This window comes from Onychostoma macrolepis, chromosome 09, assembly GCF_012432095.1.
Source record: "Onychostoma macrolepis isolate SWU-2019 chromosome 09, ASM1243209v1, whole genome shotgun sequence".
Classification (NCBI taxonomy): domain Eukaryota; kingdom Metazoa; phylum Chordata; class Actinopteri; order Cypriniformes; family Cyprinidae; genus Onychostoma; species Onychostoma macrolepis.
The window spans coordinates 20,373,395-20,399,338 of record NC_081163.1 but is presented as its reverse complement, the minus strand read 5'-3'; the positions used below and the strand labels follow the sequence as shown (position 1 = coordinate 20,399,338).

The 25,944-nt window shown below is 36.8% G+C and overlaps 1 protein-coding gene across 6 annotated transcripts in view; it reads left to right on the top strand.

The window, feature by feature from the left end:
- Positions 1 to 25,944, top strand: part of epb41l5 (erythrocyte membrane protein band 4.1 like 5) — a 51,389-nt gene that overhangs the window by 8,369 nt on the left and 17,076 nt on the right. For 4 of the 6 annotated variants that reach the window (XM_058786928.1, XM_058786926.1, XM_058786927.1 and 1 more), the window contains exons 3-16: positions 2,191 to 2,295; positions 3,302 to 3,344; positions 3,765 to 3,843; positions 5,692 to 5,736; positions 6,018 to 6,070; positions 8,487 to 8,607; positions 8,920 to 9,007; positions 9,119 to 9,207; positions 16,821 to 16,911; positions 18,832 to 19,001; positions 21,491 to 21,597; positions 22,024 to 22,042; positions 22,949 to 22,988; positions 23,436 to 23,560. In XM_058786928.1, coding sequence (XP_058642911.1) covers positions 2,191 to 2,295; positions 3,302 to 3,344; positions 3,765 to 3,843; positions 5,692 to 5,736; positions 6,018 to 6,070; positions 8,487 to 8,607; positions 8,920 to 9,007; positions 9,119 to 9,207; positions 16,821 to 16,911; positions 18,832 to 19,001; positions 21,491 to 21,597; positions 22,024 to 22,042; positions 22,949 to 22,988; positions 23,436 to 23,560 — 1,175 coding nt within the window. The remainder of the gene's footprint in view (positions 1 to 2,190; positions 2,296 to 3,301; positions 3,345 to 3,764; positions 3,844 to 5,691; positions 5,737 to 6,017; positions 6,071 to 8,486; positions 8,608 to 8,919; positions 9,008 to 9,118; positions 9,208 to 16,820; positions 16,912 to 18,831; positions 19,002 to 21,490; positions 21,598 to 22,023; positions 22,043 to 22,948; positions 22,989 to 23,435; positions 23,561 to 25,944) is intronic. The other 2 variants (XM_058786930.1, XM_058786929.1) reach the window with 1 other exon arrangement.

Below are 25,944 nucleotides of genomic sequence, written 5' to 3'. Positions count from 1 at the left end.
ACCTGTTTGTTTGGGTCGGCTAGTTTATTGATTTTTATGAAGCTGTAGTATTTTATTAGAAGTGCTTAAATAAAAGAATATATGGCCATGTTGACACAGCAGCAGAATATGGTTGTCAGTCCTGTATCTGAGTCCTTAATAGGTTTGTGTTCACACACATTACGGTAGTTTGAGGGAGTGACAACTGCATTCTACAATCAAATTCACAGACATAAATTTTCAGGTCTCACAACTGCATTCTCGGAAAACCCACGCTGTGTGAAAGGAACCAGACTGGACAACTAGTCTGTCACGTCATACAGTACAAGAGAGCCGTTCTACGGCATAAACTTGCACCGACAGTAGTGGTTTTTCATGTTTGGTTTCCGTAACTTCCAGAGATGCGTATATGAGCTTTGTTATCTGAAGGTTGTCATCCAGTCAATGTCCTCCACTGGAAATGCTCCACCAAAATATAAAAGCTGCTGTCGGTTAATGAAGATTTGACGGATGAACTCACAGCTCTATTGAACACTTGTCATGTCAAAAAGTGATAAGACTTTTCAGTTTTATGGACGTCGCTGTCTTGGATACTACCTCGGTCAGTGTCACAATGGTTACTGGTAAGGAATACAGGCTTGACATTCATTGCATGTTCATACAGACAGTATTTGAGAAGCTACAGTAAGTTGCTGTGTGAACTGGAGACATTTCAATACTCGCACTTGTAAGTAAATGTGGTTGTCAATCCCAAAATCTGACAGTGCGAACGTTGCCTATATGTGCAACTTATAAGTTTTAAGTTAAGTTTTAGCATGCTGACAGTGTGCTTTAAGAAAAACATTGCTCTGATATTTGAAGTGGCAGTTCTTTAAAGAGGATGAATTTAGAAACTTAACTGAAACATATCAGTATGGTAAACAAACTTAAAAAACAACAACATTCAAGCACCACCAACACTGACATCAGAGTACTGCATACATATCTGTGCAAACAACCCACTCACTTGTCATTTGTTATTCGGAACTAATAAAATATATTAACATACAATACCTACTGAGATAGGGTGGTGGATGTGGGTTCAGAACAGGCAATTAAACAAAGTGTTACTTTCTGTCCTGCTTACTGGAAGCACACTGAGGAATGTAACTGCGCCTCCAAAGGCTGTATGTTGGCCTAGCAGCCTGGAAAACCTCAGCTGAACAATGCGAGTCCTGAGCCTGGGGTTCACTCAAGCACACAATGGACTCTTTGTCTGCATTCTTGCAGCTCGCTGGGATGCTTTGTACACTATGCCAACTCACTGGGGCCTGCGTGAGCATCCGGCGCTGTTCGCCTGGGCTGCAGCTAAACCGGTCTTCCCAACTCTGAGTGCAGCAGTTGGGCGAGACACTTGTGTGTCAGCGGTCTTTGTTTCATACATGAAGGTGCTAGCATGGCTGTACCTGTCCATAAACTACTACTTTGGGTACTAAATGGTGTATTTAGATAAAGTATGCTAAAGATAAAGGGGTTTGTTTGTCTTGGATCTTCTGAAAACTAGAAATTGAAACGTATAACTCGCTTTGATTTTCATCAGACAGTCCATGAAATGACCCCTTTGTTAATTGCCTTTAGTATTAACATTTATCTCTCGCTTAAGTCCAAACTTTTGAAATGTTTGACTATTCCACTTTTTATGTCTTCGGTGGTCATGGCTTAGGGGTTTCCTAGTTGCGAATCTAGACTGTGACTTGCTGGCTTGATAGGATACAGACCTATAGTTTGACACAGTTGAAGTCAAGTGGTTGAGCTGTGAAGGCTTTTTCAGACAGAGTCAGAAGAGTTCCTCCTGTAGTTTGGAGGTTGGGATTTTTTACATTGAGACTTTGTCCCATATATGGATGGGGTGTTTATATGTAAACAGAACATTTAAAACACACACACACACTTTAAACTGATTCTAAAGATCTGAAGGTTTTGCTTTAGATGTTTGGAACAGAGACATGGTTTTAGTCAAGGCTAGATTGGCCTGCTTGGCCAAGACCTTATCCACTGACTTGCTGTATCAGTGCTATTGCAAGCGAGTACATGTAGTTCCAATACATGTACTTAGTTATAAACAAGAATGAAGTTTGCGTAATATTACATACTTAAAATCAGTTTAAAAGCTATGCATGCGAGGCAGTGGACTGTTAGGATTTAAATCATGTTCTCTCTCTTTCTCTCCAGAAAAAAGCCAAAGGTGCAGAGCTGTTTGAACAGATCATGTATCACCTGGACGTTGTCGAGAAGGATTACTTTGGCCTACGCTTCATGGATTCAGCCCAAGTCCCGGTAAGAGCAAAAGGATTTCTAGATAGTGTATGCAAAATGTGCTTTGATATGTCAGCTGATTTGATCTGATTGATGGGCCTGCTATGCTCAAATAGTCAACACTTGCTCGCCTCTAGATGTACTAAAATGTATGTGCGCAGCAACTGGTAGCCAGTGAAGTGAGTCAAAGAGAGTTGTAACGTGCACTCTCAACCTGATGTTATATGCCAATCCTCATGACTGGGTGGTCTTCATGATGTGGTTTGAGTCAAACACAACTCCCAGAATTCCTGGCTGTTTGGATGCTGTTTTTATTGCCGTGCTAATAATCAGTTTTGGTGCATTCCCAGCTTGCATTGTAGACACGTTGTTACTGCACAGTCAGTAAAAATCAGGAGCTTTTTCTCAATCACATCTCCTTTTTACTTTTTTTCTTTTTTTTCTTTTTCCTTTGTAGTGTCATTTGCTTTAAATTCAGATTTTTTTTTTTTTTTTTTTTTTTCAGTATTAGCAATTTATCAAAAATAACTTCAGTACACATTCTGATAAACTTTCTTTATTGACAGCTATGTACTTTTAAGAATGATGAAAGCAGCAGACCGAGCTCAGGCTAGTGCACAGTCTTACGTGAAAGAGGGAGGGAAGAGCGTGTGAGGAATGTGTGGGAGAGATCGAGACACACTATTCTTCCATCAGCATGAGTGCCTCCTCCCTCCCTTCCTCCCTCCCTCCACATTGTTCATGCATCACCCCGTTAGAGCGGCCCAGCTCAATAGACGAGACAGAATTTTCTAGTGTTTTCAAACCAGAGTATGAAAACGCTTTTTGCCCGCCAGCCAAAGTAGCTGATGAATTCCCGTTTTTTAAATTAATTAATTAATTTTTAACCTCATATGCTGTTAAATGTAGTAATGTCTTGAATAAAAACATCAAAAGGACTATCATGAGGTTAATATTTTTATGCAGTAAAATTAAGGTTCTCCACATCCCCAAACATGTGACATGTTTAATTTTCTTATATTTGCAGCACTGGCTTGATGTCACCAAAAGCATCAAAAAGCAAGTCAAAAGTAAGTAAAATGCTGTTCTTACTACAGAACTCAATTCTTAGTAGATGTTGTTTTGGACAGGTTTGATTAGATGAGCAACTTTGAGGCCTGATACAATGCACTGTGTTATCTAGGTAGGCAGCTCACAAGTCTTGGGGACAGAGCAACATTTTTCCTTAGTGCTCTCAGAAATAGCTGTTTGTATAAGGTTAATGCTTTACTATGTCTGTGAAGGGCAGGTAATGATGAACCATGCATGGAAACTCTGTATTTCATCACTTGCATGACATTCTTTCTGAAATTCCATTTCTATTCTGCAGTCTTTAGCGATAATAATATTTTTTTACTCCACAAGCTGTGCACTAGAAGCTTAATTTCTAGTAAGGCATTTTGCTTTGTTGACCATATCTGTTATGTTCTCTGCCTTTTGCCTTGTATCAGTTGGACCACCATATTGCCTCCATATGAGAGTGAAGTTCTACTCCTCAGAGCCCAACAACTTGCACGAGGAGCTAACAAGGTACATCCTGTTTATACCATTACCGATCTACTAATATTCACCAGTGTTGGGAAGTAACTAGTTACATGTAACGAAATTACGTAATTTAATTACAAAATAAAAGTAACTGTAATCAGTTACAGTTACTGAGAAAAAATATGTAATTAAATTACAGTTACTTATGAAAATGTTAAGGATTACAAAGGGGGTTACATCTGAATTTTTATTTATTACACGTACAGATTTAGTTGATTTCTTTCATAAATTAGTTGGGGTAGTCGTGGCCTAATGGTTAGGGAGTCGGGCTTGTAACCTGAAGGTTGCTGGTTTGATTCTCACGCCAGCAGGGATTGAAGGTGGGGATTGTGAATGAACAGCCTTGAGCAAGGCACCGAACCCCTAATTGCTCTGCTGGAGCAATGGCTGTGTGCGTGTGTGCATTTGTTCACTACTCACTGCTGTGTGTGTGCACTTGGATGGGTTAAATGCAGAGCACCAATTTCGAGTATGGGTCACCATACTTGACAATACGTCACGGCTTAACTTAAATTGATAACTCTTTTATTTTCTATATGGGTTTATATAAATGCTTTATTTTTTAAGATTAACTGTTTTTTTTAAAGGCATTGTTAGATTTCAGTGTTTCGTGTCATAGCTGTGCAAAGATTTGATTTAAAAAACAGTATCATAGCTATTAAACACTTATGATTTTAAATATGCATTTAACCTCAGAATGATCTCAAAGTCTGATTTTGTGGTGGCTGTGCTGCAAAGGGGACAAGTTGGTATGATTCTTTAGGGTCCACAAGTTGGTATGATTCTTTAGGGTCTTCTTGAAATGGTCCCAGTGGTCGTGTAAAACAACACCCTTTTTACCTTGTCAAAAACAGCTCTGTTCACAGCGATTCGTTTCGGTGCATATCTCTTTACATGATAATGAGCTCTGCTCACTCCGCCCCTCTCTTCTGTGGAAGAGCAAAGGCGATTTGCAAATAATCATTAAAAAAATATAAAGTGTGAGACTTCTGGAGGTGCAGCTGGATCATGAACAATGGGTACTGATCCGTCTTTGAGCTTTAACTTAACAAAACTTGCCTTGAATTGTCCCTCATTCAGAAAGCAAAGGAGAAAATGATGTGTGCAGACATAAATTAATTTAGGAGTATTCGTTGGCGCATTACCATCAAAATCAAAAACGAACCCACTGCGTCCTCAGTGGTCTGGAGAAAATTAGGACTCTTATATTCTTCTACATCTAACAACAAAACACCTGCATTGCTTACAAGACATTGTTGTCGCTACAGCTGCTCAAGTGCTGGACAGACTTCGTACAACTGGCTGAGGCTGGAAATATGCTAATATGGGACAGTACATCAGAGGTTGTGGGAGGGGCCTAAGCAATATGACATCATATTGGCTTGATAACTGTTTAGGTTTTTGGGGGATTAAAAAAAGGATATGTAGGGTGGTTGTGTCTACGCACTACTAAGACACATTTATATGCAAATGAAGATATTTTGCATCCAATGTCTCCTTTAAAATTAACATATTACAATCTTCATTCAAGTAATGAAGGATTTTGAAAGTCTGACAGTAATAAGTGTTGAGCACTACTGTAAGGTTAACCTTGTCTGCTTTACATGTTTCAAAATGATTAACAGTTGAAAATTTCTAAAAGTAATCAAAAAGTAATCAAATGTTATCAGTTACATTACATTAATAAAGTAATTGAAAAGTTACACTACTTATTACATTTTAAGTAGGGTAACTTGTAATCTGTAACCTATTAGATTTTCAAAGTAACCTTCCCAACACTGATATTCACGCAACTGTTTCACTCACTCCTTTCATCTTCATTATCTCTTGTAGATACCTTTTTGTACTACAGTTAAAACAGGATATTCTCAGTGGCAAGTAAGTGAATTTATTTTGAGTTGTCTTGAATGTTAAAATTTAATGTTATTTGTCTGCTTATTTATTTAAGGTTGGCTTACATGAAATGTGTTTTTGAGCAATGGGTTGTCTACATTGACACAACTTAATTCATAAACATACAGTGACCCCAAAAAAGTTGTTTGGATGTATTGTTGCAAAAACCTTCTGACGCAATTTGTGATAAGTGTCTCACTGTAATGAAGTGCTTTGAAAAAACACTTTTATATAATTGTTAAATTTCTGATGACTGTTTGTTCCAGGTTAGAGTGCCCATTTGACACAGCAGTGGAGTTGGCTGCATATGCTATACAAGGTGAGTGACAGAACTGTATGTTTCTTGAAATCAATTCAGAAGATCTGTGATTTACACTACCTTTCAAATGTTTGGTGTTTGTACTTTACTTTTTTTAATGGTCAAAAGTTTCCTATACTTACCAAAAATACATGTATTTGTTTAAAAATACAGTAAAACAATAATATTGTGAAATATTATTGCATCTGTTTCTAATGTAAGTGTAATTTATTCTTGTGATGGCCAAGCTGAATAACTTCAGTCTTCAGTGCCACATATTCCTTCATGCTGATTTGGTGCAGAAGAAACATTATTATTATTATTATTATTATTATTAATCTTGAAACCAGTTGTGCTGCTTCATATTTTAATGGAAAGCGTGATGCATTTTATAAGGATTCTTTGAACATAACGTTCATAAAACCAGGCTTATTTGAAATGGTAAATATATTTTTTAATGTTTTCACTTTTCATTAATTTAACATGTTCTTGCTGAATAAAAGTTGTAATTTCTTTCAAACATTTGAACAGTTGTGTAAAATCCACTATATTTACACGTTCTTTTAATTTGTCATGGTCACATGATATCAAAGAGGTCAAAAGTACTAAATCAAGGAATTAACTGTTAATATTTTGAAAATAGTCATGACCAGGTTGTGTATACGATATGTTGAGTTACTCATTCATATTTATTGAAAGGCGAGAAAAGAAAACTGAATCTTTTGAGTATGAAACATTTTAATGTCGGCGCCAATAGCCTCGTGGTTAGTGCGTCGACATATAGCACAACTGCGCACATGGCGACATGAGTTCGATTCCCGTCTCAAGGTCCTTTGCCGATCTCTCTCTCTCTCTCTCTCTCTCTCTCTCTCCTCCTAGTAATTTCCTGTCATCTCTGTCCTATATGACTAAAAAGCCCTTTTAAAAAAAACAAAAAACATTTTAATAGCATGTCCATATTTAAATGATACTAGACAGTGTTTTTATATATTAGTGGATATTTAAAAATAAATAAATAAAAGGCTTCTCCTGAAATCATTTTAGAATTTTTGTCATGTAGGAATTTGAAAGACTCTTAAGTTCAGAAATCTTTTTTTAATATGAAAATCAGGGTAAATTTAACTTATTTTGTCTTCTGGAAAACATTTTGTAGCTTCTGAAGGGCAGTACTTAATGAAAATATATGATATTTAGGCAAAATAAGAAGAAATACACACATTTTCGTACTGGAGCACAAGTGAGTGTTTGAACCTTCTGTAATAGTTACATGTGAGTCCCTCAGTTGTCCTCAGTGTGAAAAGATGAATCTCAAAATCATACAGTCATTCTTGGAAAGGGTTCAAATACACCAAAATTCTGGAAAACCAAAGAATTTGTCGGATCTGAAGGATTTTTCTGAAGAACAGAAGGCAGTTTAACTGTTCAGGACAAACAAGGGATCCGTGAACGACTATCACTTAACAAAAAAACACAGCTGTGGATCATTCAGGTAGCAACAAAGTATTAAGAATGTGAACTTTTGAACAGAGTCATTTTTATAAATTCAGCTATCATTTTCTCTTGTGGACAATATGTAAACATCTTTTATGTGAAATATCTTATTTAGGTCAGTACTAAATAAGCAATAACATGCATTTTGTATGATCCCTCTTATTTTGGTAAAATAAAATTTTTCAGATTCTGCAAGGTGTATGTAAACTTTTGACTTCAACTGTAATTGTTATTGTTATTTTAGTTTTTTAGTTTTTTATTTAGGCTTTTCTTTTATGTTGACTTTTGGCAAAATTGTTAAATTATTGTAATAATATTGATGGAATTGTTTGAATGTTGCAGTTGAATTGTTTTTGCCATGAATCTAGCCATTGCTGCTGACATGGCATTAAATCATAAATAAATTTAAAAAAAAAAAATCAATTCTCAGCTTATTCCAAACTTCTGCAGCATTTTGGGTCACAGAGAAAGAGGGTGGACAATGGTTTGAAACATTTCACTCTCATTCTCAAAAATAAATGACATCTTATTAGTGTGGGTCTGAAAGAAAAGCTAAAAATCCCCCTCTTTCTACTGTGCTCTGATCTTCTACATAAATGCACAACAATTTGCCTTCATCTAGAAAAATTTTTTAATGCTCTTTTGGAAATAGTCATGTCATCTCAAGTTTTGAGGGTCATTTCCTGACATGTTTTATCTGTTGGAGAGAATGATTTGTCCTTTCTTTCTAATCATCTCTGCTGTGGAACAACTTGAACTGAGTTGTAACATTATGACAAAAGGTGCAACCACAATATATAAAAAATAAATAAATAAAAAATACTGGTACATTTCAGGCCATGATGGAGCATTCTGTCCTGATAACTGTCATTTTTATACCAAAAAATTCAGCTGAATTCTGTTTTATTTTTTTATTTTTTTGACCTGTGGATCCTTTATCTTTCAGCTGAATTGGGTGATTGTGACCCAGCCGAGCACGGACTTGACCTGGTGTCAGAATTCCGCTTCATCCAAAACCAGACGGAAGAAATGGAAGCAGCCATCTACAACATGTGGAAGGAGTGCAGGTAGAAATACAGGAGCTCATTCTATAAAAACACACCTCCTATCTGCACATGGTGACTCCTTTTAAGTGAGTGCTTAGAGAGGAAAATATAAATGTAAAGCAGGTGAATGTGTGGGTCACCACCTCCGACTCTTCTTGGATCTCTCCTGTCTACTCAACCAAAGCTCTACTGTTGACCCTGAACACTTTGTATGTGATTTATGACGCATCACTATAACCTCGACAAGTTGTAATCTACAACAGATGTGCAGCAGCTTGTGTTGTTTCATTTTCTTCTAATTTTGCTCTATCCTGTTCTTTGCTGATGTCGCAGGGGCCAGATGCCAGCACAAGCTGAGATAAACTACCTAAATAAGGCCAAATGGCTGGAGATGTATGGAGTGGACATGCATATGGTCAAGGTATGCATTTGAAGCATGCAAGAGTTTGTTAAAATCAGGATCTTGAGGGGGAATCTCTTCAATCCGGAGATATCCAGAAACTTATGTTCTTTATGTTGCCGTCTCCTCCAGGCACGAGACGGAAATGAATACAGCTTAGGTCTGACCCCCACCGGAGTGCTCGTGTTTGAGGGGGAAACTAAGATTGGCCTGTTCTTCTGGTAAGTGCTGTCTCACCAGCTCTTTATAGCTGAAGTTAGGATTGGGTGATATATCAAATATTGGCGATAATATCGATGTGAATATCGAATATTTCAAATTCAAGCATACTTTCCCAAAAGAACGCGCCGAACGTCCAATATTATGTCCTCTTATGTATTACCGTGCAAGAGACGTAAGGTAAAAACTTTACCAAAAACCTCTCTATATTTTTGTCAAAAAAGGAGACAAAATGATATTGCCGACTGCTCTACACGCTTCTACTATGTGAGCTTTCACAAGTACGGTTGCCAAATATCAAGAGTTCAAATCCCCGAATCAGAGCTTCGCTGTTATAAGGAGACATTTTCTTCCCGGTGTTTTGTTTATTTTAAGCAATCTGGCAACCATGCGCACGCGCTCGCTCGCTCATTGCGCCGACGGTGATCTGAAAACACAGACAAACAAGCTGGAGTTTAGTGATCTAAATGAAGGTGTCACTCAGCCGATCTGTGTTCTGTGATGAGATCTCGATTGTATTGTTTGCGATTGTGATCGCTGAATAAATGCACTTACTCAACCGCTGTTCTTTGAATAGAGATATATATATATATATATATATATATGTGTGTGTGTGTAAATTGTGAATTGCATGCATTAAAAAAGTTGACAATGCACTTTCTCTACTTGTTTTGCATTACTTCAGTAACATATACGTGTGTTCATTTAATAAAAAGCAGTAAGTGATCACTTGGTCTTTTTAAATGCTTAAATTTGCCCTAAACATTTTGTTTTTACTTTGTAACAATAGCTGTTCTATCTAAATATTTTTTTTTTGTTTTTTTTAATGGGGCCAAAGAAAATCATGTTTTTTTTATTATTTAAAAGCAAATGCAAGCATATCGAGATATATATCGAGTATCGAAAAGATTTTGACAATATCGAGATATCAAATTATTTTTTATACAGTGGGGCAAAAAAGTATTTAGTCAGCCACCAATTGTGCAAGTTCTCCCACTTAAAAAGATGAGAGAGGCCTGTAATTTTCATCATAGGTATACCTCAACTATGAGAGACAAAATGAGAAAAAAAAAAAAATCCAGAAAATCACATTGTAGGATTTTTAAAGAATTTATTTGCAAATTATGGTGGAAAATAAGTATTTGGTCAATAACAAAATTTAATCTCAATACTTTGTTATATACCCTTTGTTGGCAATGACAGAGGTCAAATGTTTTTCACACACGGTTGCTGGTATTTTGGCCCATTCCTCCATGCAGATCTCCTCTAGAGCAGTAATATTTTGGGGCTGTCGCTGGGCAACACGGACTTTTCAATGGGGTTGAGATCTGGAGACTGGCTAGGCCACTCCAGGACCTTGAAATGCTTCTTATGAAGTCACTCCTTCGTTGCCCGGGCGGTGTGTTTGGGATCATTGTCATGCTGAAAGACCCAGCCACATTTCATCTTCAATGCCCTTGCTGATGGAAGGAGGTTTTCACTCAAAATCTCACGATACATGGCCCCATTCATTCTTTCGTTTACACGGATCAGTCATCCTGGTCCCTTTGCAGAAAAACAGCCCCAAAGCATGATGTTTCCACACCCATGCTTCACAGTAGGTATGGTGTTCTTTGGATGCAACTCAGCATTCTTTCTCCTCCAAACACGACAAGTTGAGTTTTTACCAAAAAGTTCTATTTTGGTTTCATCTGACCATATGACATTCTCCCAATCCTCTTCTGGATCATCCAAATGCTCTCTAGCAAACTTCAGACGGGCCCGGACATGTACTGGCTTAAGCAGGGGACACGTCTGGCACTGCAGGATTTGAGTCCTGGCGGCGCAGTGTGTTACTGATGGTAGCCTTTGTTACTTTGGTCCCAGCTCTCTGCAGGTCATTCACTAGGTCCCCCCGTGTGGTTCTGGGATTTTTGCTCACAGTTCTTGTGATAATTTTGACCCCACGGGGTGAGATCTTGCGTGGAGCCCCAGATCGAGGGAGATTATCAGTGGTCTTGTATGTCTTCCATTTTCTAATAATTGCTCCCACAGTTGATTTCTTCACACCAAGCTGCTTACCTATTGCAGATTCAGTCTTCCCAGCCTGGTGCAGGTCTACAATTTTGTTTCTGGTGTCCTTTGACAGCTCTTTGGTCTTGGCCATGGTGGAGTTTGGAGTGCATTTTTTGAATGCATTTTTACATTTTCAGATTCTGAAAAAAAATTTGATTAAAAAAAAACAAAACAGATTTTAACAATTAAAAAAACTGGGTTCCTGTAGGTCCTTGAGTCTTAAATTCAGTTTTTTCAAATTTAAAATTATTTGTTCTGTCTTATTTTCTCTTGTATATTTAGTATTGCTCTTTAATAAAGAAAAAGTTGTTCTTATCCGATTACTCGATTAATAGATGGTATTTTCGGTGGAATACTCGATTACTAAAGTATTCGATAGCCACAGCCCTAATCTGTAGTCTGTCTTTCTTTAAATGCATTAGTATTTAGGGCTGTGCATTTAATCAAAATTCAGTTTCGATTTCGGCCTCCAATGATTCTGAAAATGCTATAATCGAGATAAAACGATTATTTCACCCCATTCTGCCCCCTTTCCAGCAGTGCGCTTTCACTCCTCCATAAAAGCCCATTTTCACATGTAAATCAGTAAAATCATGTAACGTAGGACGTGCTTGAGTTATTAAAGTTGATTAGATTTATTAATGTTTTTAAAAGCACGAAAGAGAGCTTGCGCTGTTCCTCAGGAGGATATCTGTGTATGCACTCAGAGACGTAGCAGAGCACAGACATGTAGTCATCTTTTAGCTGAACGTATGTGCCTAAACAGTCAAATACACGCAATATTTGTTATTTCACATTTGATTATTCAATTTCTATTGTAGGCAGTTAACTGAATATTTTAGACTTGCATTAAAAAAAAATTGGTTATATGGCCCACTAATAATTGTTAATTAATAATCGTGATTACAATATTGACCAAAATAATTGTGATTTTATGTTTTTTGTCATAATTTAGCAGCCCTATTAGTATTCACTTTATTAAGTATTAAACACTTAATTTCCAGCGATATCGTCGACTTGATTGCACAGATACTAATTAAACTGAACTGAGCTGGACGAAGACATCATTGAATTCAATAATGAAATGCCTTTAGCTGAAAATTGAGTGTTTAATCTTGTCATTTTACATTATTGACACTATTTTCCTATTTTGATATTGGAAAGTTGCTTTGACACAATCTGTGTTGTTAAAAGCACTATATAAATAAAGTTGACTTGACTTGACTATTAATATATTGGTACATAAATCAATTTCAGTACATATTAAACAAAACATGTCTTGAGGAGAGCTGGGTAGTAACTGTAATCTGGATTACGTGATCAGATTCCAGAAATTAAGTACTTGTAATCAGAGTAAGTTGCATTTTTTTAAATACTCGTAATCAGACTACAGTTACTTTTTTATGGATTACATGATTACATATTATTGACACAATAGCAATAAATTATTCATAAATTATTGATTCTCCCTAATTTCTCTTTCATCTTTTTAAATTTTCCTTTCTAAAATAGCCTACCAATTATATACACATTATATATGTGTATATAGTCCAGTTTTGTGGACATTCACACAAAGATCAGTCATTAGTCAGGTGGCGACAGTATTTGAACACTGGATTTACAAAAATCATTTCAGGTTTAAGAAGGGTTTCAACATTGCATCAACTAGGCTACTGATGAACACATTAGTTTTTATTTGAACTATTACTCTATAGGTTTTTTAACCATGTATTATTAATTATAACTAATTAAAATGCACACATTCAAAAGTATTGGAACAGTGAAGACAAAATTATTCTGTTGTCTGTGGAGTCAAGACATTTGCAAATATGATGAAAAGATTAGAGATCGACCGATATATCGATTTACCGATATTTTTCCCGCTATTTAAGCATTTTACCATAATCGGATATCGGTTTTGTAACATCGATTCACCCATAAACGCCGCCATCTTGTCGGTGTTTTGAGAATTGCGCGCAGGATCGTCATTGCAGCGCTTCTGAGGGGAGATGAGACAACAACAACGGTGTGCACAGGTAGCTTACTTGATTTGCTGTGGTTAGTAAACTTTATTTAACATAACAGCCATCAAATTAGATGTATTACATAAATGCCTGATATGCAGTTTACACAGCTTGGCTCTAAGAAATGGAGACGAACTCACGGAGTCACGTAAGATAATCCGTCAGTCTGTCCCAATAAAGATTTTTGCCTGAATTAAATAATATGTAGCCATGAATGAGCACATGTTGGAAATAAAAGTGCTGAATTTAATTCTCTCTCTGTTGTCTATGCTCATCATTAGTCTCGTGAAGCCACTTTCATATTGCTGTTCACTCAGCGGTTGATGCTCAGGAAATGCGCCAGCACGGCCACCGCATGTAACTTTTAACAAGATTCACTTGTTTAAAACACGCTAAATTATGTTAACATTTACTATATAACCATTATTTCGTTAATAAACATCAAAATAAATACATCGCTATGGAAATTATTTATTATCTCCGTGAACGATCGCAATTTGAGTAGCCTATAGTTTCGTGTAAATGCATAGATGACCGCACTGTCAGCAGGCATTTCATAATCTAGAATGACAAAAACATATTAATAATTCTGATATAACATACCAGTTGAGAAATGCAATAAAACACAATGTTTTGTTTGTTATATTTCAATATTCCAGAGAATATTATTATTCAGTGAATTAACATTATCCAGTGAATTATTCTTCACTCTTTAGCCTATTAAACAGCTTATAAACCTAAAATTGTAGTTTAAAATGAAGTTATGACTCCTGTCCTTTATTTATTTTCTCCATTTGAAAATGAGACATTCTACATTTATTTTACTTATTGTTAAAATCAGTGTTGTTTTTATAAATAAAATGTTTTTATTGTTGTAATATGATTAAATTTACAACAAATATTAAGATTAAATTTAACAAAAGACTGTTAATTTTCAACCTTTTATTTTTATTTATTTAATTTTTTTTAAGATAACTGAGTGAAGTAAGTCCATACTTCACTTTGGTTTTTCCTCCTTTCAGTCATTTATTTACTTTATAACAGTAAAAAATATCGGTTCTGCATATCGGTTATTGGGCACGTAAACATGCAAATAATTGGTATCGGTATCGGTTATTAAAAAATCAATATCGATTGATCACTAGAAAAGATGAAAATGAAACAAAACTACAGAATGTCCCATTTTATTATTAGCCGTTTCAACACACACGTTTTACCAAATAAAAAGAACAGCACTTTTAGAGTTCATCCCACTCATTGATGTGAGCATAAGTATTGGGACAGTTGAACATAAAGCAGATGTAAAAGATTAAAAGCTATTATTTAGTTGCAGATCCCTTGCACAGCAGTGAGTCTGTGACCTATAGACATCACCAGACTCTTGGTCTCATCCTTTGAAATAATTTTCCTACCCTTTAATGCAGCCAATTCCAGTTGTTGCTTGTTTTTGGGAGTTTCTGCCTTTACTCTCCTCTTCAGCTGGTGAAATTCATGTTCAATTGGATTTAAATCTAGAGATTTACTTGGGCAATCTAAGACTTTACATTTCTTTGCCCTTATAAATTCCTTGACTGAACTGGCAGGGTGTTTTGGGTCATTGTCCTGATGCAATATGAAGCACTTCCCAATGAATCTGGTGGAATGTTCTTGAATATTGGTAGGAAAGATGGTTTTGTACCCTTCCAAATTAATTTTGCTGCTGTCATCATAAATTAAGTCATCAGTAAAGTTGAGAAGGCCTGTTCCAGAGGCAGCCATGCATGCCCATGTCATGTCACCACCTCCACAATGCTTTACAGATGAGGCTGTATGCTTGGGATCATTGCAGTTCCCTTGCAAGCCCAAAGTCTCCTGAGGACAGTAGATTGTCAGAGCATCACCCCAGCTTTCTGGAAGTTGTTGGTGATTTTTCCAGACACGTCTTTTAGGGTTCATTATCACAGCTTTTATGATTTTTTTCTGTCATCAACTACTGTTGTTTTCTCAGCCGATCAGGTAGTTGTTGATTGATTGGTGTCGCTGGTGGTTTCCAAACTTTTGATTTCTCCATGCCCTTTGTTTTTGCTATAGCTCTAATTGACTTCCTCTTTTCTTTTAGCATCCAAATTGCTTGCTTTTCTCTCAAAGTCAGCTCCCTCATCTTCATCCTGGTTTGTGTGTGTCATCGTTGAATGCAAGATTCAGAATGCAGAAGTGATGGATATAACTGATAAAACACATTCCCTGCTTTTAATATCTGAAGAATTAATGCAACAGGACACAGCTGATCACTTAGAAAGACCTGTGAGGCAACTGTTCCAATACTTATGCTCACATCAAATAGAGGGATGAAACTCTAAAAGTGCTGAACTTCGCAATATGGAGGAATAGTCCCACCTTCTAAATGAAAGAGCCAAATTTCCCATAGAAACCTGACTAGATCAGCCAGTGCATATGCGCAGTCAAAAGCGTGTTATGACTCTGCATGCGCATTGCCTGGTCTAGCCTGAAAAATAAGTTCCTTTACGAACCCTAGTTTGGGAAACCTTGATGTAATATAATGTTTAATGCACTTCATGTTGTAAATTACAATGAATGAAACACATTTTCTTACTCTTTGCATTTTTTTTACATCATTATGGTACAAGATAATGCTTTTTAAATCAATGTGATAAACGAGTTCAATCAAAAGTAATCTAAAAGTAATCAATTATATTACCTAAAATGTGTGATGTAACGCATTACGTTACTGACTACAATTTTTGTCATTTAATCTGGAATCAGTAACTGATTACAATTTGTAAGTGATCTACCCAGCTCTGGTCTTGAGTATTTGAAACTTGCAGTTACCCTGTTTTGCTGATAAACAGTGTTAAGTACTCATTGAATTTGTTTAAGTAAAATATTCTGAGATGCATGATTTATTTAGACATTGTATTGGAATGGATATACTAAAGCAATAAGCTCCAAGAAGCCGTGGTTTACATTGAATTTATAACAGCTAAGGGGCGTTGTTAATATTGTTTAGTGTTGCTAAAACCTCCTTAGCTGTTATAAATGCACTGTAAACGACAGCTTCACGGGGCTTATTGCTTTTTATAAAATGGTTATTCCATAGACGTAACAAGGTTTCACAAAATAAAACAAAGCAATAAAATGTAATGAGATTTAATAAAAAAAAATTCTTCCACCAGGCAGTGTAGTTCCTCAGAAATGGTTGTGGTTGCAACAAAGTGGTTGCCGAGCAAAACACAGATGTAGGAACAAAGAGGTGCATGTTTGTAGAGCAATTTACAACAGCTTTGAATGCGGCTCAACCAGTCAGAATCAAGGACCAGAACTATCCATTTTGTTCAAGTGCAAATTTTATTTGTGCAGGTCTTAAAGGTTCTAAAAATCCTTGAATTTGAAAAAAAAAAAAAAAAAACCTGCAGATACTCTTTATCATTAACCACAAGTTTAGTAACATTTTCAATATTTGTCCTCCAGTTGTGTTCATACTTCAGTAAATGTAATGACAATGGCCATTATCTAAAGCAAACTGGTTGTCTGTACAGGCCCAAGATCACGCGTCTGGACTTTAAGAAAAGCAAACTCACCCTGGTGGTAGTGGAGGATGATGAACAGGTAATGCAGGAGACAGAAGAGGTAAAGAAACATCTCTCCCACACACACATACAGGTTCACACATCAAAAACAGTACGAACACTCTTGACTTGAGTGTGGTTTAAAGTAGGGTTGGGCTGATAGACGATGCCATTGTCCATCGCCGATGGCTGATAGAAATTGCGATGTTGAGCCGACATCGGGATACCCCCCCCCCTCAATGCCTGGCATTGAAACTGCTTTTGAATGCACGATCGCTTTTCGAGATTCGTGATCGCAGGTACTCTGTTTATACTATGGAGCAGCAGTACTTACCACACATTTTACAAGATTAGATGTTTGTCAGTGGTGCTCAGGATCTGCAAATCATTCGCCATCGGCCTCAGTCATCTCTCCTTACTCTGTTTATGTGGTAAGTGAAATTTTATGTATTGTAATGTTTAGGCAAACGTTAGCAATCATTATGTGTTTCCTGTGTCTTTCTGAATACGGATTCACTCTTCGGGCACGCCCCCTAACTCCCCAAACTACCCCCCCACACCCCCGAGCCATTGCGACGCTTCACTGTATTTTTGTAGACATCGCCCAACCCTAGTTTAAAGCTCATATTAACATGCACCTTAAATGCATCTCATGTGACCACTTCTGACTGTGATCAAATGGTTGATTTGTTTGTACATAAGCAGTTTGTAGGTGTGTGGTTGGTCCTTCAAAGTTGTCTAGGGGATATTATGTTTATGCTACAAGTGCAATGTAGCTTGCAATTTTGCAGTTTACATATGATGTGAAGCGTTTATTTTTGCATCCAGGAAAAACTACTTTGTTTGTGTGTAAGAAAAAGTGTGTGTATGTGCTCTTGCTGAGACTCTTGGCATCTCTCCAGCTTGAGTTAATAAATGACAGTCTCCCTTCAGGCATGCCTGGCCTCTGAAACACTTCACACTTTATAAAGCACTGGAGCTGTAAATGTGTGGACAGAACTGCCCATCACTCTAAGTTTGAAACTACAATAACAATGTCAGTCATGGCACATGATGGTGTCAGACAGCCAGCAAACAAGTATTTTGATTGGGCTTGTGTTTGGTGCACAGCAGTATGGGTTTCTGTTGAGTCTGGAAGTCTGTTGTAATTACTTCCAGAGTTAATTCGTTCAGTTGACTGTGACCAGTAATATGTTGTTTGTTGCAGAAAAGTGTCCTCCCATATGATGTTATTAGTAGTCTCTGTCCTGTATAAGATTGTACAAGGGCTCCTTGAGTTGTAAGTCATTGATTTCTGCACAGTGAGTCTCCCAGGTCACTGATGAGGTTGTGCAACTGATAAAAGCTTCAGACAGAATTTGATTTGCTCAAACAGGGCACATAGAAATTAGGTTGAGCAACTGGAGGTATCTGTTTTTTGTCTTTGCTACCAGTCAAAGACAGTGGAATGAAAGCTGAAAAAAAATAACACTCTTGCTTTGTTACAAATCCTATCGAGTTGTTTCAAAGACAGCATCCTGACCTAAATGGAAAATCATCAAGGACTGCTTTGAAATGCTCTACATAAGCAGTAACTGAAAAAGCGTATTTTATTTTATTTTATTTTTAGAAGTAATAATACAATTTTTTACCACATCGCGCAGCCCTGTAAATATGCACAAGTCTTTTGTCCGGAAATTCTAGTTAGACCCCTCCCCCCAAATTATATAGCCTTAATTGCATATATAGCTAAATGGCTGTTTAGTTTTGGCAGTTTGGAAAAATTTGTGTACCCTTAAAGATAACTTTGTCTAGCAAAGTCAAATAAGCTTCTGTTAATAATGTAACGAAGGTGTCACTTTTCCCAGTGGTTAAGCCAGTATGTTCTAAACAACTTTTGTCATGTTCTTGATTTTAAATTTGTATGCCTTCTTCATTCCTTTTGTAACACCAGAGGACAAATTAGTAGTACATTGCTCTTACATTTTGACCTCTGCTATAGGGGAAAGAACAGGAGCACACGTTTGTTTTCCGCATGGACCATCCGAAAGCTTGCAAGCATCTGTGGAAGTGTGCCATAGAGCACCATGCCTTCTTCCGCCTACGTGGCCCGGTCCAGAAGGGTTCAGCCCGCTCTGGGTTCATCCGCATGGGCTCACGTTTCAGATACAGGTAAGTTTTTCTAGAGTTCACAGGGCTCGCAAAATCGCTAGCCCGACTTCTCGGGGCTATTGTGTTTTCCAGTCGGGCTACCAAAATGTATCACTGCCTGCCCGACGGGCTCCTTAAATACAGATCTCCTGCGGGTCCTTAAAAACTCTGAAAGTGAGTTGTATCAAACTTAAGGCCATAAAAAGTTTTAAATGCGTTAAATGGTATAAGAAATGTCTTAATTATAATTTCAAGAGGTCTTACAGTTGGGGACTGAAAGATAAGAGTTGTGATACGGCTGGATTAAACTTCAAAAGGCAATGATTTCATTGAATAAATAATGAGCGCTGCACGTTTCAAGTCAAAACGCGGCGCGGCTGTCTTTATGTGAATGTATCTGAAGGTAACCGACTGTCTTCAGAAACGTGTCGTTGGCATTTTAATTTCATTTTACCTATAATTCCTGATAAAGCAGCGTTTATGAGCGCAGAGCTGCTTTGTGTACAGCGTTTCCGGGGAAACCGCAATATTTCAGCACTCCTAAAGCGCCACCTCGTGGCAGAGAATTAATTTGCATTTCCAATAAGCCTTTCTTGCTGTTTATGGTCAGATCAATGCAAATATCAACTCATGTTTTTACGCATCAAACACAGAGTTGTAAATGACAAAGAAGTTGATGTGCCTTCTAAAGATCTAAACAATTAAGACAGTAATATTTATACGTTTTAAATTAATATAATAATTTATATGCTTGATTGATCCCTTTTCATAAAAACTGTCTATAGCCTGAAACGCTGTTGTATAAGATTTTTTATTTTTGTGAAAACCTGTATCTGAACTTATGTTACCATAGACATTGTCCAACCCCGCTCATTCTGTGTTCATTTTACTTGTGCAGCTCTTAAAATGGGTCATAAATTGCCCATTTTTAAAAATTCTGCAGATACCCTGTAAATAGTGAAATAAAATTCCTTCCTTCATAGTTGTTGATATTTGTGTATTCAAAATATTTTTGATTGACATTTAAACTCCTATCTGATTTTCTATATTTAAAAAAAAACAAAAATAAATAAAATAGTAATTTTTTAATTCGGGCTAGTTAAATTAATTTTCGGGCTACCAAAATCTGAAGAGTACCTGCCCGAAGGGCTACCAGGGATTTTTAAATTTTGTGAGCCCTGGTTCATTAGTCATTCGTCCATCATGAGTGGCATATAATAAAACAGAAAAAAATTGGGGAAATAAACTTAGCACACACTAAAACCACTTACTTTCAGTTTAGCATACATTTAAACCAGCAATTGCGTGGCAATGCCCAACAAGCATTGTGGAGGCAAGTTTTGCATGGCCAAGCACAACTAAAATCTATTTGAGGTTACTTTGTTTTGTTGGAAGCAGCCTCATAATGATGTATCCTATCGTATGGCATGTCAGATAATTGTGTAATAATAATTTGCTGGATTTAATTTATTTGAAGCTCTTAAAAGCATTACATCTCTACTTTTGCATCTGCAGTGGCTTCAGTAGAGGCTGGTGTTCTCTTTTGATTTTAGTATAAATCCTTTCTAATCATGCCCAGTGGTCAGTTGAATGTTATTTTCTTTTTCTCTGGTTTGAGACAAGACTTCCTGTTTTTCTTGGGTCCTCCTAACAATATCTTTTGCTAAGTTGTAAATTGTAGCATGGTCTGCTCCAGGCGTGTGTGTGTGTGTGTGTGTGTATGTGTGTTAGTTGTCCTTACTATGGAATTGTGTCTTATCTCCAGCTGCCAGCCTGGAGCTTTGACACTGTCCAGTTCAGCTCCCTATTGGTCAGGCTTTTTATTTGCCTGCACTTATTTTAGCACTTATCCTCGCTCCAGAATTAACCTATTTTTTACGTCAGTGAATTCACTTATCTTTGATTTCACCTGTTTGTGTCTCTTTTTGATTGTTTGTTTAATTGTTTGCTAATGCTGGTTGGTCTGCTTATCCTCCAAAGAACAGTAGCTTTTCTCTTTCAGACAACATTAGACTTTCATTGCACTAAGCCTGTAAAACTAAATGCCTGCAGTCTTATCAAGTCAGCAGGGATTTATCAAGAAGGTTTTAAAGATATACACTGCCGCTCAAAAGTTTGGCATCAGTAAGATTTTTAATGTTTTTTAAAGAAGTTTCTTCTGCTCATCAAGGCTGTCTCTATTTGATCAAAAATACAGGAAAAAAATGACTGTTATTTTGTGAAATATTATTGCAATTGAAAAAAACAGTTTTAAACTATTTTAATATAGTTTAAAATAAAATTTATTTCTGTGACGCAGCGCTGAATTTTCAGCATCATTACTCCAGTCTTCAGTGTCACACGATCCTTCAGAAATCATTCTAATATGCTGATTTATAATCAGTGTTGGAAACCGTTGTGCTGCCTCATAATATTTTTTTTTTGGGACATGTAATATTTTTTTTTAGGATTCTCTGATTGATAAAAAAATTAATGTGTAACTGACGTTAATTTCTTTTATTTGTGGGAAGTGGGAAGACAGAATATCAGACAACTAAGGCCAACAAAGCTAGACGATCTGCCTCGTTTGAAAGAAGACCAAGTCGGCGTTACTCTAGAAGGACCATGCAGAACAGAGGTGAGAGAATGTCCTGTTGTCTTGGGGGATTAATATATTTTAAACATATAATAAATATTTAGGACCAGGACCAGGTTTTCCCCCCGCATTTATTTACTTATTTTTATGCATTTATTCTTTTGGTCCCAACAAGTAGTAGTCCAATTAGTTCCAATTAGCTCAGTTCAACTGAGTTGTTGTTGTTGTTGTTTTCCATATGTCTTTGTGCAGTCTTTTATGTCCATTTTTGCTTCCTATAAATAGTTTTAATCTAATCCACTTTTGTTTTTAGCAACTCCTTTTTCAAATAGTTAACTTGCTTTACTGCTTTGAGTCATATACTATTTTGAAGCCCCAACACTGATTCATTTCCTTTCTCGTAATTCTCTTGTGACCTCAGCTTTGTGATCTTACTTAATAACATGCTTATTTTTTGTTTCCCCACAGGTGCTAACAAATCCTCAGAGTAAGTATTTTACATTGCTGCATTGTGCAATGGAATTCTTATGGCTCTTGTATAGTGATGAGGTGACTTCCTGTTTCAACATCAGTCATAAAGTATGTCATTTGAAAGCACACAAACACGCTTTTCAGGGCTTCTATGGACTCAGTTGTGTTACCATACCAGTGTATACTAGTTATTGTAGCACTATTACTATATAGTGTAGTGTGTATAGTGACTGTTTATAAATGATGAATGATTTAATGCCCAGAGCCTTTTTAGATCATTTTTATTTTATACCAAAATGGCCAATAAGGTAGTCAGTATTGTATTGAGAGGTGCTTTTCTGAATTGTTGTACAAGCATTGTAAAATTGTTTTGCTTTACAGAGATGCTTTCAAACAATGATTTTTCATTTATTTCAAGCAAGATTTGAATGTAATATAAGACATTAAGTATTACTACTACTGCTTTTTTCATTCTTATTCCAGGGGCAAAATGCATCACTAGTCTGTCAGCTTAAGCGCATGCTGTCAGACTGAATGTTCCACTTTAGTCTCATAAGCACCCCTACTTAGACTGTGATGCAGCTGGTGTTAAAGTTTCAAACGTGAACAGCATCATGTGCAGGCACTTTTGTGGTGCTGATCTATGGGGAATTTTCAAGACTCATGCTGAGACTAATACAATAATGCTTCACACGTATGATTGTTTTACTCGTTGCATTTTTAAAGATCTGGTCACATGCTGAAAACAACATCAGGAATGTCTTGGCTCACCATGATCCAGTGTTGGTTTGACTTGACCATGTTTTCTGGTCACCTCTATAAGGACCGTCTTTGTGCTGCCTACTGAAGTCAGTCAACAGTAGCTCATAAACCCTGATATTAGTTTTAATATCACTTGCATTTTATTCTTCTCTTTCCACAGTAACCGCAATAACGGAGTGAGCCCAAGCTTAGAAACAAAGGTAGAACCTTCTTTCTGTTATACAAAAATACAGATAATACTGATCATACTGGTAATAAGAAATGTTTTTGAGTGCAATCCCAGCAATAAATAATAGAATAATAGAAAACACTTATTTTAAATTTCACAAATATTACAATTTTATTTATTTTTTGATCAAATTAAATGCAGCCGTGGTAAGCATAAGAGACTTGGAAAAAAACTTTTGAAACAACCTCACATCGCAGTTTTAATAACATAAATAAATGTTAATTATGAATTTGACTTGATAAAAAGAAACCTAACGCATACATTTGATCACACATCATTTGTTTATTGCTATGAATGAGTCAGCAAGTTTATTTGTTAGTGTATGTACTGCATATTTAGCTCATTTGTGCTTGGAAAGGCTGTTTTTGCTTTGAGTTTTAGCAGGACCTTAATGCATCCCACACGCTTTTTTTCTCAGCCCTCCCAAACACGGTCTCCCTGGTCCGGTATGCCTGTGGTCAGCAGCCCACCCTCTGCACCAGGCCCTATGGAAATCGAAACCCTCCCCAGGAGCCCTGGAGGCAGCCAATCGGACAAGAGGAGGTGAGCTTCTCACAATTTTAATGCAATAAGACCTCTAAGCAGGTTAATCTGATTCCCTGCTGTTACTTCAGGGCCCCGCACAGCCAGTTAACATCACTTTGGCAGAGTGCAGCATTTGTATAAATGATATATTTGGGCTGTTGGATGCTGCTGCTGGTGTGTTGGTGAGCTGGTGTGAGGTTGTGGTGCTGGCTGGTGACTGGTGCTGAAGGTGCTTTGTGCTGTTTAGCTTTGACATTGAGCAGATGGCTGCTTCAACACAGGAGAAAACGCCTGCTGGGCTGACCACAACAAACTCTCTCTTGACGTGAAAGGCCTGTCTTTCTCTCATACTGTCTTTTTTCCCATCTTGCTTTGTCTCCCGAGGCTGTTTTGGGGGTATTATTGTGCTGTGCAGAGCTTTGCCTTAAACTTGAAATATTGAAAAGAAATTAAATCAGACGGTGGGGTGGGATTATCGTGTGAGTGTTGGATATGTTGGTCTGTCTTATGAAAATTTGATCCTCGTTCCTTAATGTTATAGCTATGTTTTGTCTAAACTTTGTTCTAGTCTGATGTTCTGAAACCCCAGTGGCCTTTTCATAAGGCAAGGTATGTACACTCCTGTTTTCAACCCTTCATAGAATCGCTTCAACCAATCAGTGCATTTCTGAGGGAGTCTTCGTGATTGGCTTTGGATCAGTTATTTTTTCCTTTGGCTGGGCAAATCAGTATCTGCATCAGTTCTTGATTCTAGTCCAAACCATCCAACCCAATCGGTGGGGTAGACCTGTGATCTCAGCTGGGAAATTGAATAGTGGGATATAACAGCAAGCTGAAATGGTCGACTTTCTGGTTTTGGTTTTGGCTTTGTGACTGTCCTGTCCTGTCTTCTCCTTCGTCAAATCTGAAACTAATACAGATAGTCTCAATACTAGTACCTGTCCTTGGCAAGTTAAAGATGAAATCAACACACAGGTGAACATCCCTTTCTGTTAATTAATTCTTATTAATTTTTATTAATTATTCTCACTAACCAAACACAACCCCCTGTCTTACATAATAAATAAGGCTAAAAATACTTTCTTGCCTTCAATTTTCTACTCAAGTATATTTTATTCTTTTGAAATCATTCAGCCCTCTTTTCTTGTCACCTTACATGTCTTACTATCTGCTTTCCCATGACCTTGCTATTTTTTTTAATAATAATAGTAACAATTATTTTATTTTAATTTATTACTTGTAATTTTAATTAGTATTAATAATAATTAATTGGTATCAGTAAAACATATAATTAATGGTAATAATTCATATTAATAGTAAAAATTTATTTTGCTTCACAAAGACTAATTCATAAATAGTAATCTATAAAAATAAAACTGTTTCAAACTAATTACACCATGAATCAAATTTTTATAAAAGTCGTTTTGCTTTTATATTTAATGTTTCTTTATGAATTTTGAAATGCTAAATATGAAAATCACATTACTTTTTGTGTATCATTAACAGTGCTCATGAAAAAAAAAAAAAAATGTTACAGAATCTTCTAGAATGTTCCCATCCTTGAAAAATTAATTAATGATAGTAGTTCTAAAATGTACCTCACCTAAATATTTAATAAAATATTGATGCTACGTGAAAATAAATAGTGCAGCAATAATCAGCACCACAGAATTATAGAAGATTTAAGTGAAACACATTTTAGTTGCATTGTGTTATTTGCTCAGTAGTTTGAATGTTAAATTATGTGAATCAACTAATTCATTAAAAGGAACATCATTTGCGAATCGGACATCTCAGATGTTTATTGTTGAATGCAATGAGGAAAGATGTTGAGAAGTGGTTCAGGAGACATTTAGCCTACATGCAATAAATTAATGCCTCCTTTCTAGATAAAATAATTTATACATTTAACTTTTTTTAGAAATTAGTTTTTTCAGTCTGGACATCTGCTCCATCTAGCCTCTCAGGCAGGTAGCTAGTGAGAAGTCTACTACAAAACTCATGTTATATTCAGTGCAGTTTTCCAAGTGAAATTTCATAACCAGGAAATGCCTTTTCTAAAGTGCTTTCGAATTTAGCTCCCTTAGCTCCTTTACCTCTTGTTTTGTCCTGTGATCTGCTCTCTACCCTTTTTCGATTTCTGCACATCAGACTCGACAGTATTCCTGTCCCTCATGCTAACACTCCCCCCTCCTCCACTGACCCATCCAGGCTTCACTCCCCCCTCAATCCCATCACTGACACCAGCGTGACCGACAGGCACCTCCCTGCACCTCCTCTCATACACGGATGCTGCCACAGCCCCTCCACCCCCGCATTCCTCGGATACAAACTGAGCTCCAGGGAACGCCAGGATAAAAGGCATATTCTCTGACTGAGATCAAGCGAGACTACCTGGGCTA